General features: G+C 41.5%; 1 protein-coding gene across 12 annotated transcripts in view; it reads left to right on the forward strand.

Annotated features, from left to right (window-relative positions):
* Positions 1-18,269, forward strand: part of ATXN2 (ataxin 2) — a 145,655-nt gene that overhangs the window by 66,833 nt on the left and 60,553 nt on the right. For all 12 annotated transcript variants that reach the window (XR_003677160.2, XR_008616030.1, XM_055080740.1 and 9 more), the window contains exon 6: positions 18,073-18,197. Coding sequence is in view for 10 of the 12 variants with exons in the window: in XM_055080740.1 (XP_054936715.1) it covers positions 18,073-18,197 (125 nt within the window). In the remaining 2 variants the exon portion in view is untranslated. The remainder of the gene's footprint in view (positions 1-18,072; positions 18,198-18,269) is intronic.

Below are 18,269 nucleotides of genomic sequence, written 5' to 3' on the forward strand. Positions count from 1 at the left end.
TTTATATTTTCTAATTCTTCCTGGTTCAGTCTTGGAAAATTGTACCTTTCCAAGAATTTGTCCATTTCTTTGTGGTTGTCCATTTTATTGGCATGTAGTTGTTTGTAGTAGTCCTTTGTATTTCTGCAGTGTCAGCTGTCATTTCTCCTTTTTCATTTCTAATTTTATTTATTTGCGTCCTTTCCCTTTTTTTCTTGATGAGTCTGGCTGTTTATCAATTTTGTTTACCTTCTCAAAGAACCAGCTTTTAGTTATTGCTCTTTGCTGTCGTTTTCTTCATTTCTGTTTCATTTATTTCTGCTCTGATCTTTATGATTTCTTCCCTTCTACTGACTTTAGGTTTTCTTTGTTCTTCTTTCTCTAGTTCTTTTAAGTGTAGGGTTAGATTGTTTATTTGAGATTTTTCTTCTTTCTTGAGGCGAGAGTGAATTGCTATAAACTTCCCTCTTAGAACTGCTTTTGCTGTGTCCCATAGGCTTTGAGTCCTCGTGTTTTCATTGTCATTTGTTTCAATGTATTTCTAAAATTTCTTCTTTGATTTCTTCAGTGATCTCTTGGTTATTTAGTAGCGGACTGTTTAGCTTCCGTGTATTTGTGTTTTTTACAGTTATTTTCCTGTAATTGATTTACAGTCCTATAGCGTTGTGGTCAGAAAAGAAGCTTGATACGATATCAGTTTTCTTAAATTTTCCGAGGCTTGGTTTGTGACCCAGGATGTGATCTATCCTAGACAGTGTTCCATGTGCACTTGAGAAGAAAGTGTATTCTGCCACTTTTGGGTGGAATGTTCTATAAATATCAATTAGATCTATCTGATCTGTTGTGTTATTTAAAGCTTGTGTTTCCTTATTTATTTTCTGTTTGGATGATCTGTCCACTGGTGTAAGCGGGGTGTTAAAGTCCCCTACTATTATTGTGTTACTGTCGATATCTTCTTTCATGGCTGTTAGCATTTGCCTTATATATTGAGGTGTTCCTATGTTGGGTGCATAAACATTTGTAATTGTTATATCTTCTTCTTGGATTGATCCCTTGATCATTATGTAGTGTCCCTCCTTATCTCTTATAACAGTCTTTATTTTAAAGTCTATTTTATCTGATAGGAGTATTGCTACTCCAGCTTACTTTTGATTTCCATTTGCATGGAATATCTTTTTCCATCCCTTCACTTTCAGTCTGTATGTGTCCCTAGGTCTGAAGTGGGATCCATTCAGCCAGTCTGTGTCTTTTGGTTGGGCCATTTAATCCATTTACATTCAAGGTTAATATCGATATGTATGTTCCTATTACCATTTTCTCAATTGTTTTGGGTTTGTTTTTTATGGGTCTTTTTCTTCTCTTGGCGTTTCCTGCTTAGAGAAGTTTCTTTAGCATTTGTTGTAAAGCTGGTTTGGCGGTGCCGAATTCTCTTAGCTTTTGTTTGTCTGAAAAGCTTTTGACTTCTCCATCGAATCTGAATGACATCCTTGCTGGGTAGAGTAATCTTGGTTGTAGGTTTTTCTCTTTCATCACTTTAAGTATATCTTGCCACTCCCTTCTGGCCTGCAGAGTATCCACTGAAAAATCAGCTAATAACCTTATGGGGATTCCTTTGTACGTTATTTTTTGTTTTTCCCTTGCTGCTTTAAATATTTTTTCTTTGAATTTAATTTTTGCTTGATGAATATGTGTCCTGGTGTGTTTTTCCTAGGGTTTATCCTGTATGGGACTCTCTGTGCTTCCCGGACTTGGGTGACCATTTCCTTTCCCATGTTAGGGAAGTTTTCCACTATAATCTCTTCAAATATTTTCTCAGACCCTTTATTCTTCTCTTCTTCTTCTGGGACGCCTATAATTCGAAGGTTGGTCTGTTTAGTATTGTCCCAGAAGTCTCAGAGATTGTCTTCAATTCTTTTCATTCTTTTTTTTTTCCTTATTCCGCTCCTTGGCCGTTATTTCTGTCATTTTGTCTTCCAGCTCACTTATTCGTTCTTCTGCCTCCGTTATTCTGTTATTGATTCCTTCTAGTGTATTTTTCATTTCAATTATTGTGTTGTTCATCTCTGTTTGTTCTTTAGTTCTTCTAGATCTTTGTTAAACGTTTCTTGTATTTTTTCAATCTGTGCTTTCGTTGTATTTTTGAGATTCTGGATCATCTTTACTATCGTTATTCTGAATTCTTTTTCAGGTAGATTGCCTAGTTCCTCTTTATTTATTTTGGTCTTGTAGGTTTTTACCTTGCTTCTTCATCTGTGACATATTTTTTTCCCGTCTGTGTTTTTTCTTTTTTTTAATGAGTTGGGATTGTGTTTCTGTTTTACTGGTTGTTTGGCCTGAGGCTTCCACCACTATTGGGTAGAGCTGGGTAGGTTATTGGGTAGAGCTGGATCTTGGTGCTGAGATGAGGAACTCTGTTGTGAGACCTCACTCTGATGAATATTCCCTGGGGTCTGAGGTTCTCTGTTAGTCCAGTGGTTCGGACTTGGAGCTCCCACTGCAGGAGCTTCTGCCTGACCCTGGGCTCGTGAATCAAGATCCCGCAAGCCTTGTGGGGCAGCAAAAAAAAAAAAAAAAATTAAAAAGAGAACAGTAACAAAGTAAAAAATAAAATTAGACTAGGAAACTAACAGATTCTTCTCTTCTTCTTCTGGGACGCCTATAATTCGAAGGTTGGTCTGTTTAGTATTGTCCCAGAAGTCTCAGAGATTGTCTTCAATTCTTTTCATTCTTTTTTTTTTCCTTATTCCGCTCCTTGGCCGTTATTTCTGTCATTTTGTCTTCCAGCTCACTTATTCGTTCTTCTGCCTCCGTTATTCTGTTATATAATATAGATGAATCAGCAACCGGAAGGTACATCAGTACCGCAATAGTAAAAAAGAGAAGGGGAAAAGGAAAAAAAAAGGGGGGGGTGGTGAGGGGGTGGGAGGGAAGGCCTTGGCCCTGGAGAGCAGGGCCTAAACAAGGGTGAGGTTTGGGTGGCAGGCGGGGCCAATGCTCAGGACCCACAGGGCTGGAAGGAACAGAAGGGGCCCAGGCGTGCCCCACAACCTCTGGTCTCGGTGCAGGGGACCTCACCTGGGAGCCCAGCAGCCTTCCTGGGCTCGAGTGGGCAGGGCAAACGTCCTCCTCTCCTCTCACCTGCTCCTCTGGTCTGAGTTCTGGGAGGGCCCCTCCCACCTGCCTCTCCTGATCTCTTGGGCCTCCCTCCTATACCCCCAGGACCAGTGTGGCTGGGTGGGAGGGGGGGCCTTGGAGGGCAGGGGACTGGACTGGGAGCTCAGCAGGTTCCCCTGCCCCCAGTGGGCGGGGCAATTGCCCTCTGCCCTTCTCGTGCTCCCCCTGGATGGCCCCTCCCACCTGCCACTCCTGATCTCCCCAGCCTCCCTCCTGTGCCCCCAGGACCCATGTGGCCTGGATGGGGCTTTGGAGGGGGGAACCCGCTTGAGAGTTCAGCAGGCTCCACTGCCCGAGTGGGCCAGGTGATCGCCCTCTGCTCCTTTCCTGCTCTTCCTGGAGAGCCCCTCCCACTTGCCTCTCCTGATCTCCCTGGCCTCAGGGGCACCGATCTTGTTTGGCATCCACTTCTCTCCCCTTGGTCCCCCTACATCCTACTGGTTCACTCTGGGGTTCCTCCTGTCTCCTTGGGGGTCAGAGTTTCCCACCAGTGGCCGGCAGGCACCCTAGTTGTAGGGAGATGCTAAGTCCGTGTCTTCCCACACCACCATCTTGACTCCTCCCCCCAGCAGCATTTTAAGTGATAAAATTTCTGAACAATTACAGCTCAACTTTTTTTTTTTTTTTTTGTGGTACGTGGGCCTCTCACTGTTGTGGCCTCTCCTGTTGTGGAGCACAGGCTCTGGACACATAGGCTTAGCGGCCATGGCTCACAGGCCCACATCCGCGGCATGTGGGATCCTCCCGGACTGGGGCACAAACCCATGTCACCTGCATCGGCAGGCGGACTCTCAACCACTTCGCCACCAGGGAAGCCCCAGCTCAACTTTTAATTTAGCTAATTTAAGGTTTTAAGAAAATTGCTTTTCAAATGTTAAATTACCAATTACAGCGCCTTTACATTACATAAAGGGCCTAGTAAAACTAAGGTGAAATATTTTATCTTAAAAATGTTTTGCCTAAAGTTTTAACTAGGGAATCCAATTTGTACATCTCACAAACAGTTTATTAGTAGGGGAAATAAGAACTATTGCATATTTATTTATTTATTTACTTTTGGCCATGCTGCGCCACATGCATGCATGCGAAATCTTAGTTCCTGGACCAGGGATCGAACCCTTGCCCCCTACAGTGGAAGTGCAGAGTCTTAACCACTGGACCACCAGGGAAGTCCCCAGACGTACTGCTTTTCAGTATTTAAGTAGGATATATTTTTCTCTCAGGAATATTTTTTTATCTCATTTTATCATAGTACTATAAAATTTTGTAATTCATTTTGTATAGGAAGAATATCAGGTTTCTTCATTATTGATGCATTCTGGTGCAGATTGGCGCTGCCTAAGTAGAGCTTCTGGGTCCAATTACTTTATTCAAACTTGTGATAAGGTATATTGTAACATCAGAAGCATTTGTATGGTTGTTTATCGTGGAAGCCCTGTATCCTTTGCATTTTCTGAATGGTGCACCGATCGAGATGTCTGTCCTGTTGTTCAGTCATATTCTAGGCTTTTCTATTGGTTTCCATCAGAGGAACAGAAACACAAATTAATTTTGAAATTGTATTTTTAACAAGAACAGAACATAGGTATTTGCTTTTCCACATCAGTTGATTCTTTCCAGACTTTGGTCAAAGGGGGTACCTAGGTCAGATCTCAGAAAAGAACAAAAGAAAATGATTTGGGTGGTTTGGTTCGATTCTAACTAGAAAACCAGAGAGTCTATCTTTAAATTTTTAATTAATTTATTTTTAACACAAGGAGTGATGTTTGGACTGAAAATAAGAGACTCTTAACATGATACACTGTACTTTTCCTTGGAGCTGCTCAGGAAAGAACTTCTTCACGTGGCATACTGTGTTTCTTAGAGCTCATTATTGCTGCTTTTCCTCTCCTGTATTTGCACTTTTGAAGCTGACATCCTTGAGCTCTCTTGCCTACTTCAGCTGTTCCAGTAGTCTCCATCTCAGTTCTCCTGCTAAGGCTCTGTCATTTCTTCCTTGAATGGTAAATTTACTTTGAGTTACAGGACTCAGAAACTTTCTGTGATGATCACAGTCAAAATAACTATTGCTCTAGGCTATATTATTTTGTTGTCAGACATCTCATCCCTTGTTAAAAAATCTACAGTGACCACTGTTGCTTACAGAGTAAAGTTGGGATGCCATACCTTGGCATTCAGGGCCCTCCCCAGTGGAACTTCTCTTTTTCAACCTCATCTCTCATTATTCCCCAGTATTAATCAGCTTCTTGACCCAAGGTGGCGGTTTTTGCATGCTAGATATTCTCTCCATTTTTGAGCTTGGTTATCTTACTGCTGGATTTATTCTCCACTCTGAATATCTTCCTTCCTAACTAGAATTTTTCAAGACCAAGCTCAAATCTCCTTTCCTCTTTAGAGTCTTCCCTGACCTTCCCAGCTCACTGTGGTCTGTTTCGATTCCTATAACAATGGCTTCTAAGCTTTACTACATTTTATTTTCAGCACAGAATAGTTTGTTCCCGGCTACCCCCAAGGAAATCTCATGCTGAATCCCACTTATAAGGCATTGGTGGGGGAGGGGATTGGGAATTATCCTAGAACCTTATTTATTCAGCTTTTGCTCTGTCTCCTCAGGTACCCTTAAGAAATCAGATTTCCTGGAGCACAGTTGAAAAATCAGTTGTCTTACCTCATCTACTGAACAGTCAGCTTTACAAAGCAGTGTATATCTTTTTGTGAGTGTATTTTGTCTCTCCCAATGCAGTATAATTTTCTGGAGTTCAGACATCATGTTTATAGAACCTAGGGATGTATACACCCTGTGGTATCTAGCGTAATGCCTTACAGATATGTAGTAGGTACTCAACGTATACGGATTCTTTCAATTGATATTTTAAAAGTTTTATAGGTCTTTACACACACTACAACCAAGCCAGGGAAAAACTAGTAGTTTTTGGTGTTTCTTTTTTTTTTCTTTCTTACATAGACATTGCTATAGACAACTGGTAATTACCACTCATTTCGAGGAAACTCAAGAAAGCAGTTATTCCTATCCAGACTAAAAGCAGCTTTCCTATAACATGACATATCCAGAGTATATTTTTCTGGCAAAACGTTGCCTCTAGTAGGCATTTTAACACCCTTTTGAAATACAGAAAACAAAATCCCAGGTGCTAAGTTTGAAAACAAGGCGTGAATGATTCTGGTACAAGTGAGAAAAGTCAGAAGCACAGGTAAGGGAGTGAAGTATTAGAACATGCATGTGGGCTATTTTGAAGGTCTTTTAAAGTAATTAATTTGCCTTAGTTGCTGTGTATGTTAGAAATGCATACATACTTGAATTTATGTCAAAGGACACAATGTATTCATTTGTGAAGAACAGTATGAAATCAGCTTTACTTCGGTTCAGTTTGAAATCACACGTGTAAAAGACACCACACCTTAGAGATTAGCTTATTTTATTTTTGTGCTAACCAGGGTAGAAATAAACCCCTTTATACTTATGGGTCACAAAACTCATTTTCCTTGTTCAAGTACCCTAGAGGCAAAGATATGATTAGGTAGTTCTCTGTTTGGAAAAATGACATTCTTTTCTAGTAAGATAAATTATTTTTAAAATTATTCAAAATTTTGAGTAAAATGCGGGGTGCAGGTGGTTGGCCTATTGTTCTTAATGTTGTCATGTTGGTCTGTCCTATCCTGTGGAATGTTGTTAGGTGTTGCGTGGATTTGCTCACCAGTGTGTTCTCCTTTATTGTAACATCGCCATCTACTAGAAAGTCATGGTTTTGCCATTATTGGCTTTTATTTTATTTGCACAAAAGACTTTCTTTTTAAATTAAATTTAATTTTTTGGTTGTGCCCTGTGGCTTGCAGGATCTTAGTTCCCCGACCAGGGATTGAACCAATGCCCTTGGCAGTGGAAGTGTGGCATCCTAACCGCTGGACTGCCAGGGAATTCCCCCAAGAGACTTTTTTAAAGACAGGTGTTTGGTCAAGAATTCTAGCTGCTGGGACAAGAGATTATGAGCAGGGAAGGCTTTGTTGCCTGTTTGTAGGGGACATGTGCTACAGAGATGGATCCTGATTTTCTGTCCTGACCCTATCATGTGTGAAGTCAGAATGACCTATGTTTTGTTTTTCAACACTTTATACTAGTTCTTCCTGATTCATTTTCTTCTTTAAAGCTTAAAGTTGAAGAAAAAACTGACTTTTGTGGATCTAACCTCAAAGACTTGAATTTTGTGGCTACATAACTGTCATCATATGGTGTATCAAACAAACCACTTCCAACATTTTAAATGTTAAATAGTTCTGCTTAACAGGCTCAGAATTATGATTAGAAAATAGCTGTGGTTGTTCAAAATGAACATTATCCACTTCTGCATTTTTTAATAGGCAAGTGCTATTGTCTGATTCGTTTTGTAATATAATTATAACTTCTTGGTATTTAGAACAGAGGGGTATATACATTTGGAATGTATTTAAGTTTCCCATAGTTTTGTGGCTAAGACCCTTATATCTTCAAATGTTAGTTTGCAAATGGTAGATTTTGCAAAATTTTATTTTCAAGTTGATCATTTGGAACAGAACGCTATTCCTGCAGAAATTTAGCTTTTGTTACTTCAATATCATTCATTTCCATCTTATTTTAGCAGCCTGCTTTCATGACTTTGTCATCACTTGTAACTGCTTCTCTTCCAGAATGCCCTCCAAGATCTACTCTGACCATAGCCACCTTGACCTTTACTCTTCTATTCCTTTTCTTATTACCTCTCACAGGGCTCTCTGACCCTTCCCTGGCCTTCCATTTTTAAACTCCTCTCTGTCTACTCCTTCAGCTAAGTAAAGGAGTATGGCTGGGGAAAATACCATTGTGGTGCTGGTTAGTTAGGAATGTAGGGTTTCTAGCTCTTGCTGGAGCTTCAGCTCAGCAGACCCTTTTCTAACCTGTTTCTGCAACCCTAATTAATGACTACCGCCTCCAGTTCCTTACTCTGTTTACCTCGTTTCCTTTATCCACAGCAGAATGCTCTTTCTTCCTTCTTTTTAGAACACATAGCCAGTGTTCTTAACCTGGATCCATGGATTTCCAAATGGTTCATGGAGAAGATTCAGGGCATTGATGAACTTGGGTGGGAAAAAATATCACATCTTTATTTTCATTCATCTTTGATTGAAATGGAGTGTTTCTTTCCGTTATTAATGCAGACAACAAACCACTCGTGTTAGCAGTATCTGTGACTTCTGCACCTATAGAATTCAGTTAATTTCATATCACTTGTATAGATTGGGATTTTTTTTTTTTTTTTTTTTTTTGCGGTACGCGGGCCTCTCACTGTTGTGGCCTCTCCCATCGCGGAGCACAGGCTCCGGACGCGCAGGCTCAGCGGCCATGACTCACGGGCCCAGCCGCTCCGCGGCATGTGGGATCTTCGCAGACCGGGGCACGAACCCGTGTCCCCTGCATCGGCAGGCGGACTCTCAACCACTGCGCCACCAGGGAAGCCCTAGATTGGGATTTTTTTAATTAATTAATTAGGTTGCGCTGGGTCTTAGTTGCAGCAGGCGGGCTCCTTAGTTGTGGCATGCAAACTTTTAGTTGCAGCATGCATGTGGGATCTAGTTCCCTGACCAGGGGTCGAACCTGGGCCCCCTGCATTGGGATTACACAGTCTTAACCACTGTGCCACCAGGGAAGTCCCTAGATTTGGTTGGGGTTTTTTTTTGTTGTTTTTTTTTTTTTTTTTAATTTTTAAATTTTTTAAAAAAATTATTTATTTTTGGCTGCATTGGGTCTTCATTGCTGCACACATGCTTTCTCTAGTTGCAGTGAGCGGGGACTACTCTTCGTTGCAGTGTGCAGGCTTCTCATTACAGTGGCTTCTCATTGTGGAGCATGGGCTCTAGGAGTGTGGGCTTCAGTAGTTGCAGTGCGTGGGCTCAGTGGTTACGGCATGTGGGCTCTAGGGCGTGCGGGCTTCAATAATTGTGGTGCGTGGGGCTCAGTAGTTGTGGCTCACGGGCTCTAAAGCGCAGGCTCAGTAGTTGTGGTACACGGGCTTAGTTGCTCCGCGGCATGTGGGGTCTTCCGCATGTGGGATCTTCCCGGACCAGGGCTTGAACCCGTGTCCCCTGCATTGGCAGGCAGATTCTTCACCACGGCACCACCAGGGAAGCCCTCCTTTGATTTTCTGTGTATTTTTTGCATTTAAATCCACAGGCTTCCTGCAAATGCTGAAGGGGTCCATAGATCAAAGAAAAAGGTTAAGAATCCTTAATCTAGAAGGCTCCCTGTGCCCCATTTCCCTGCAGTTTTCTCTTTTTTCTCTTTCTTGCCTGAGGACAACACCTCCACTTGTCCCTTTGCTTTTGTTGTTCCGTTCCGTACACCCTGGGCTCTTGCTGTGTTCATTATTCCCATCTTATTTGTTTATCCTATTCTTTAATACTGTGTTTTTAATATTATCTGTATAATAAAATACATGGTTTAGTATATATTCATAGTGTAAAAACTTACATAGAACGGAAGAGTATAAAATAAAAAGGTAATCTCTCCTCTGGCCTCAAATTTCATTTCCCTGGGGGAATCCTATGGACTTGTGTGCAATTCAGAAAAATATTATTTTTAATTCTACTCTAGTCTGTATTAGAACACCTTTTACTTCCTCCTAAATTATATTTTAGCACTTTACACGTTAGATTCTAAAAGATTTACTCCACCTCTGCAATTACTCTCCCTTAGCTGGTAGCTTCTGCAGGAAAAGACAGGGATTGTGTCTTAGTCAAAAATGAATCCCCAGCTCATCCAAACTGAATGACCACATTCATTATCGGTACTCAGCAATGCTAAAATTGAATTAAAAATGGCCTCTTAGGGCTTCCCTGGTGGCGCAGTGGTTGAGAGTCTGCCTGCCGACGCAGGGGACGCAGGTTCATGCCCCGGTCCGGGAAGATCCCACATGCCGCGGAGCGGCTGGGCCCGTGAGCCGTGGCCGCTGAGCCTGCGCATCTGGAGCCTGTGCTCCGCAACGGAGGAGGCCACAACAGTGAGAGGCCCACGTACCACAAGGAAAAAAAAAAAATGTCCTCTTAGTTGCTAGGTTGGCACCCACTGTGACTAATGCTCTGTTGTGTATAGATTGGTCCATATAAAACTCATGGTACATGATGAGAAAATATTTTTTTATCTTTTAAAAATTTATTTATTTATTTATTTTTGGCTGTGTTGGGTCTTCATTTCTGTGCGAGGGCTTTCTCTAGTTGCGGCAAGCGGGGGCCACTCTTCATCGCGGTGCGCAGGCCTCTCACTGTCGCGGCCTCTCTTGTTGCAGAGCACAGGCTCCAGATGCACAGGCTCAGTAGTTGTGGCTCACGGGCCTAGTTGCTCCGTGGCATGTGGGATCTTCCCAGACCAGGGCTCGAACCCGTGTCCCCTGAATTGGGCAGGCAGATTCCCAACCACTGCGCCACCAGGGAAGCCCGAGAAAATATTTTTTTAAATTGTTGAAAAATGTCACAATATTAATAATTGATCAAAACAGAACAGTATCATTGAAATATTTTTTTTTACTTATCTGGAATTTCAGTGTTTGAGAAAAAGTAGATTTAATTGAGAGATGAAATGGGTAGCCGAGGATTTTGGTGAAGACTTTTCTGAAAGTACATTTGAGGGCTTCTGATGTCAAGTCTGATAATGATTTTTAAATTTCATTCACTTTTATGTCATTTTGTAGTTTAAATTTAAATTTTTTTTTTTTTTTTTTGCGGTACGTGGGCCTCTAACTGTTGTGGCCTCTCCCGTTGCCGGAGCACAGGCTCCGGACGCGCAGGCTCAGCGGCCATGGCTCATGGGCCCGGCCGCTCCGCGGCATGTGGGATCTTCCCAGACCGGGGCACGAACTCGTGTCCCCTGCATCAGCAGGTGGACTCTCAACCACTGCGCCACCAGGGAAGCCCTTAAATTTATTTTTAATAACTTAAAGCATGTCACTAGCACATTACTTTTTTCACCACTATTCTGGCCATTTAAAAAAATCTCAGACAACTTTGATTTTTCAGAGTCCTAATTGACTGAGGATATATTGATAGAAGAGGAAAAGTTGAGCAGAGAACATATATTTCCTGGGTGTGGGGCTGAGGAATGCCTAAGAGAGAGGCTGCGCATTGGTTGAGACATTTCTTTCTGATTACCACCAGGTGGCAGCACTGGCTCAGAACGACTGGGTTTCTGCCCTGAGTCAGAAGGAAGGGAAGGTTTAGAGGCAGGGGACAATATTATGCCCTTTCCCTCTGTCTCCCCCTTTCCCTAAATTGGATGTCATAAGGCAGGGAATGAAGCACATCTTCGTTATATTTTATTATCTGATCATTTTGTTGTTTTCTTTTTTTCTTTCTGTGCTTGTAGTTCCTTCAGAAACAGGTAACATTTTTCTGCCAGTCACATTGTATTCTTGCTTCTTGCTCTTATAATGCTTTTGCCTCTTATCATAGAGGATAATGGAAAATTAATATATTCTGACTTTATGGCATTGGAAAATCTGCACACAAATTCACACAATTGCAATTAGATTATAGCCAGTTGATTTTCTGAATTTTGCAGAAATCCTGGCAATAACATTTTACTATTTAATACCAACAATGATTTTTCAAAAATCCAAACATGGCTGTTAATAAAATAACATATTCAGGATTTACAATAGTAGATACAGGTAATAGTGTAGAATGGAATATCCAGGTCTCGCTTCCTTCTAACTAATGATACTCTGTTGACCTGAAATACACTATTTAGGATCAGGCTTTTCCCCGCTATCTTGACACTTTAGCCTCATTTTGCTGATTCTCTACCTCTGCACATCTTATGCACGTCTTTCCCTAAACCATTTGCTCATCTTTATTTATTTATTTTGGGGGGATTTATATCAACTTTATTTCAACTTTGCATATTTTTTATGACATGTGCATTATTGTTTCATCACTTTCAAACCTGCCTCATGTTTTTCACAGTTAACTTTGATTTATTCTTGTGAGCAGACTTGAATCAAAGCACTACATTTACTAATGATGGTAGATTCTTCTGAAGATCTTTTTTTTAACATCTTTATTGGAGTATAATTGCTTTACAATGGTGTGTTAGTTTCTGCTGTATAACAAAGTACATCAGCTATACATATACATATATCCCCATATCTCCTCCTTCTTGCGTCTCCCTCCCACCCTCCCTATCCCACCCCTCTAGGTGGACACAAAGCACCAAGCTGATCTCCCTGTGCTATGCGGCCGCTTCCCACTAGCTATCTGTTTTACATTTGGTAGTGTATATATGTCCATGCCACTCTCTCACTTTGTCCCATCTTACCCTTCCCTCTGCCCGTGTCCTCAGGTCCATTCTCCATGTCTGCGTCTTTATTCCTGTCCTGCCCCTAGGTTCTTCAGAACCTTTTTTTTTTCTTTTTTAGATTCCATATATATGTGTTAGCATATGGTATTTGTTTTTCTCTTTCTGACTAACTTCACTTTGTATGACAGTCTCTGGGTCCATCCACCTCACTATAAATAACTCAGTTTCATTTCTTTTTATGGCTGAGTAATATTCCATCGTATATATGCGCCACATCTTCTTTATCCATTCATCTGATGATGGACACTCAGGTTGCTTCCATGTCCTGGCTGTGGTAAATAGAGGTGCGATGAAAATTGTGGTACATGACTCTTTTTGAATTATGGTTTTCTCTGGGTATATGCCCAGTAGTGGGATTGCTGGGTCACATGGTAGTTCTATTTGTAGTTTTTTAAGGAACCTCCATACTGTTCTCCACAGTGGCTGTATCAGTTTACATTCCCAGCAGCAGTCATTTGCTCATCTTTAAAAAGGGACTTTCTTTGGGGGAAATTTTTAAATTAAGGAATATCATTCCTTACTAATAGATACATACTTTTGTGTTTTCCCTCCCCCACTTTTCTGCCCTGAAAGGAAAATGTGATGCTAAGTAACAACCTGTGAACATTTAATTCCTTTATAAGGTTGGTATTGTAAACAGAAGATTTAAGATGAAAATGTAGCATAAAAAAATTAGGTTGTTTAATAATGACCTCTCAATACCACCTAAATTGTAATTAGCAGAGTATAACTTGGTTCAGTGAAGTTTTAAATGCTTGCTTTTTCACATTGGCTCCCTGTTCGGGATTCTTTTTGATTTTGTTTAAAATCATACTGATAGAAATATATTTAAGCTATTTTTTATTGTATATTTCAATCTTTCAATTTGAGGACAACTTGGCTCAGTCCCTAGTCTTTCCTAAATACTTTGACATAACACATGTACCCTACAATGATAAAAGTCCATTTATGTGGATCTGTTAAAAAAAATCTTCTGTTGTTCTGGGTTTTAATTTCTTGAATAAAAAAAATATTTAATGCTGGGTTTCCATCTAAGTAAATGCTTTACTCATTTAAATATATGCTTTTCAAAAACTAGTGTGATTAAAACATTAACAGGATCTTAAATATGAATTAATAATCCCACTACTTCTTGTAGAACAGCGGTCCCCAACCTTTTTGGCACCAGGGACCAGTTTCGTGGAAGACAATTTTTCCGGGGGTGGGTGGGGGATGGTTTGGTGGATGACTCAAGCACATTACATTTATTGTGCACGTTATTTCTATTATTATCACATTGTAATATATTATGAAATAATTATACAGCTCTCCATAATGCAGAATCAGTGGGAGCCCTGAGCTTGTTTTCCTGCAACTAGATGGTCCCATCTGGGGGTGCTGGGAGACAGTGACATCCGAATTGTGTTGCTTATGTCCAGTCTACTCTGTGATCTCGTTTTGGTCGCTGTCACTGCAGAAAACCCTGCTTCACAAAGATAGGATGTTGGAAATGGAAGCAGGCTTTTCAGTGCTTTTGTGGCAATCTCAGGATGTTCTGCCTTGACTTTAATCCAGAACGTATGGAGATTTGAAGTTGTCTCAGACATACTTTTAAGGCCACTGTCATTTGCAATCTCAAGCAGTTGATCCTCTTCTAGCACGAACAAAGTTGATTCACCTGGTTTACTCACAAATGGGTCGCAGATCCATTCCTTCCCAGTTCGGGGGTCTTTGGTGTTGGGGAAGTAATGCTCAAACTCTTTTGAAAGCTGAGATAGGTGATCATGCACCAGCTAGGAGAAAGAAGGCCCTGGCTCAGTTTCTTTCAAAATCTCTGCTAATGTTTGAAACATGTCAAAAATCCCAGCGTTCACTTGTTGCCCCCATAATTCCAATTCAGCTTTGAACGCAGCCACTTTATCTGCCGACTTGAACACAGTTATCATTCTCCCTTCAAGTGACAGATTGAGTTTGTTGAGCAGGTTGAATTTGCCACACAAGTAAGCAAGTTTTGCGACCCATTCTGTGTCACTGAAATGTGCTGCCAGTGGTGACTGTTTTTCTAAAAGAAATCTCTGGAGCGGCTCTCATAACTCAGAAACTCCGGTCAGTGATCTACCTTTGGAAAGCCATCTCACTTCTGCGTATAAGAGAAGATGTGTGTGCTCTGCATCCATCTCCTCACAGAGCTGCGTGAGCAGACATGAGTTAAGGGCGTGTACTTTAATGTGGTTGATAATTTTAATCACATCCTGCAAGACGTTGTTAAGTTCAGGTGACATTTTTTGACTAGCCAGCATTTCTTTATGGATGACACACAGTGTATAGACTGACATTCAGAAGAAACCTCTTTGACCCAACTAGTGAAACCAGAAAACCGTCCAGTCATGGCAGCCGCTCCATCTGTGCATATACCGACACAAAATGACCAGTTGAGTTTTCCTGATGTGTAATCATTCAAAGACTTGAATAGTTCTGCAGCTGTGGTGTTGGTTGGCAACAAAAGTGCACATAACATATCGTCACGCACATCCTCCTGAAAATTATATCGCACAAAAACAAGCGTTGTTGCCTTGTCAACGTCGGTAGACTCGTCAACCTGGATTGTGTACCACGGCGACTCATTAATCCTCTCTAACAATTGTGCCTCAGTATCCTCTACTATTTCATCAATTCGTCTAGTTACAGTGCTAGCCAGAAGAGGAACACGTGCCACCTTTTGAACTGCAGCCTCTCCTAAAAGTTCACGACAAATGTCCTTAGCAGCAGGCAGGATCAACTCTTCACCAATAGTAAAGGGCTTTTTAGCTTTAGCAATGCGGTTACCCGCTAAGAATGACGCTCTCAGTGCAGACACATTTGATGAAGTGGTGGCCTTCAGTAATTGCTTCTGTTCTTCATGTTCACGTTTTTTTCTTTTGAAAAACTCCAAAGTCTTTTAATGCAGGGCGCTTGGTCTCCATGTGGCAAAGCAGTTTTGAAGGTTTCATGGCTTCGTTGGTTAGCTCGTCACCACATATTATACAAGTGGGCTTGGAGAATGTGAATCACCTGTTGCAGTGAACCCATAATTTAAGTAGGACTCTTGGTATTTTCTTTTCAGTGCAGCTTTCTTTTTGTTGGCAGTCTCAGAGTCTTCTGCTGTCTTATCATTGGGTCTTTCCCCCTTTTCAAAGAAGCTGTCCAGTGATGTTTGTTTTCTACTCATTTTGGCTAGGGTTAGCTTGTGGTCTTACCAAAACTGTGACTGAGACAAGTGCACGGTGCAGGAAAGAGGCGCAGACAGAAGTGGTAATTAAAATAATGGGCGGGCCACGCACGGACTAAAATAAATGTTGGATTCTGACTTAAAGCCCACCACCAGATAGAGCTGTACAATGGAAGTACATCAACTCACTTGCCCCTATAAAGCCTGCCACCGGATGCAGCTTAATTGTCACTTGCCACTCACTGACAGAGTATTGCTAAGAGTCTGCAAGCACTTATGATCTCTGTGCAGTCAAACCTCTCTGCTCAGGATAATCTGTATTTGCAGCTGCTCCCCAGCACTAGCATCACTGCCTCAGCTCCACCTCAGATCATCAAGCATTAGATTCTCATAAGGAGCACACAACCTAGATCCCTCGCATGCACAGTTCACAGTAGGGTTCGTGCTCCTATGAGAACCTAATGCTGCCGCTGATCTGACAGGAGGCGGAGCTCAGGCGGTAATGGGAGTGATGCGGAGTGGCTGTAAGTGCAGATGAAGCTTCTCTTGCTCGCCTGCCGCTCACCTCCTGCTGTGCAACCTGGTTCCAGTACCAGTCCGTGCCCCGGGGGTTGAGGACCCCTGTTGTAGAAGATAACATGACTGGTTTGTAATTTTTCTGTGGTCTAGTTTTCTGTTCTAATTTTGTGAGAATTAAAGTAGGGAATTTCAGCCACCTAATGTAAGTCATTATTTGATGTTTTTCTTGGGGCATTTCACATTCTTGAAAGTACACATGGCAAAATCAGTTTTACCAAGAATTTCTGTAACTTTAAGATGATGTTGAGTAGAACTTGATTCAGGCAAGTGTCATATAAAGCCAAGTTTTTAGGACCATCAGTGGCTTACAGCTGAAGATGGCATTATGAAGATAACATCAGTGGTTAGAACCTCTTAGCGTTTCCAAAATGCAGTCATCTTCCAGTGAATGCTAATCCCACTCCCAGCTGAGGCCTGCCACTTTGGGGATCCCCCTTGGTATGCTCTTGGCTCTTATAATTGCTAGCAACGGGAGCTATGCTGCCTGATAGAGCTGGCAGCTAAGCCCATAGGTGCAGTTATGCTTTTATTCCCTAGTGTGCATGAATACATACCCACACCCACTTATCCACCTGTAGTTTGAGACGAGAGGAGGTAAGAGCTAGCTAGGCTTATAGTGCCATGCCTAAATTTGCTGGCTCAAGTTATTTCACCATCACCTTGCCCAGTGGGGAGCCAATGACAGTTATAGAAACAGTACCAAATCAAAAATCCCTCTGGAATTATCTGTTTTGCAGGAGACACAGGTGCTGATTTTTTCCCTTCCTCCTCCTCTTGATGGCAGCTTGAAGTAAGGGTGAGGGTATGGTGACCGGGAGCCAGTACTCTCTAGGAGAGCCAGATCAGCAGAAGTATTACTCCGCAGCCCTGTGCTAGGTGATACCCTATAGGTCCAGACATCGAAATGTAAGCCGGTATCTCCAAAGCATTTCCTAACACTGTCATTGCCCAAGTACACCTTGATTTAGCTGGGTCCTAACTTCCAACTAGAGATTTTCTTTTCTGGACAGCAGCTATGATATATATAGTTCCTGTCAGGTAAGCATACTAATGCCATTCTGCTCTCACAAGCTAGTGCTTCTCAGTAACATTAGCAGAGGAGGAGAGGATACATTAGGTGAGAAAGTTTTGACAGGAAGTCCAGGTAGGCCTGCCACCTGAACCTTCTGGGGACAGGTAACACTGTGGGGCCTGAGCTTTGTATTGGAGTGGCTCTAGGGAAATACGGGTTCTGTGTGGGGGTGGGTCACTTTGAATGGTTTTAGTTACTATTGGCAACGGTATGTTAGAATACTGACCTCCGCATGTAGACGTGGATTTGGAAAGTTAAAAGATCAGCATACATTTGGCTGAAGGAGCTCTGAGGGCATATCTAATTACTGGGTCTGTTAAACAGAAGAGATCTTGTTTTAGATGGATTGATAGAAAATTTCTGGATTAATTCTGAAACACAAAGCAATTATTTTTAATACAATTTATGACTTGTGTGAATACATTATAACATTTCATGTGGCTTAAAATTATATGGGTAAAACATGCCTTCACCAGTAATCATCTATGATGCCATTTACTGAATTAAGTTTTTTGAAGGTTGTAGTATTAGAAGCATTACACATCTGAAAGCATACTGTTAATGAATGCTCTTCTTTCTGTATCGGAAATTAACTTTTCATAATTATTTTTTAGCGTACATCTCTGTTGATAAATCCATGTATGTATTCACGTAGCCCATTGTCTGGTTGTATGATCTTTCATCCAAAACCATCCTTTGCAGATGCTTTTACTGACTCTGCTATCAGTGCTAAAGTGAATGGTGAACACAAAGAGAAGGACCTGGAGCCCTGGGATGCAGGTGAACTCACTACCAGTGAGGAACTGGAGGCTTTGGAAAATGATGTTGTAAGCAAAATCTTTTCGATTAGTAACGCTATGATCATGTGATATGGTATGACATCCTGTCACTTGGCTTTA

Source organism: Physeter macrocephalus, chromosome 19 (assembly GCF_002837175.3).
Source record: "Physeter macrocephalus isolate SW-GA chromosome 19, ASM283717v5, whole genome shotgun sequence".
Classification (NCBI taxonomy): Eukaryota; Metazoa; Chordata; class Mammalia; order Artiodactyla; family Physeteridae; genus Physeter; species Physeter macrocephalus.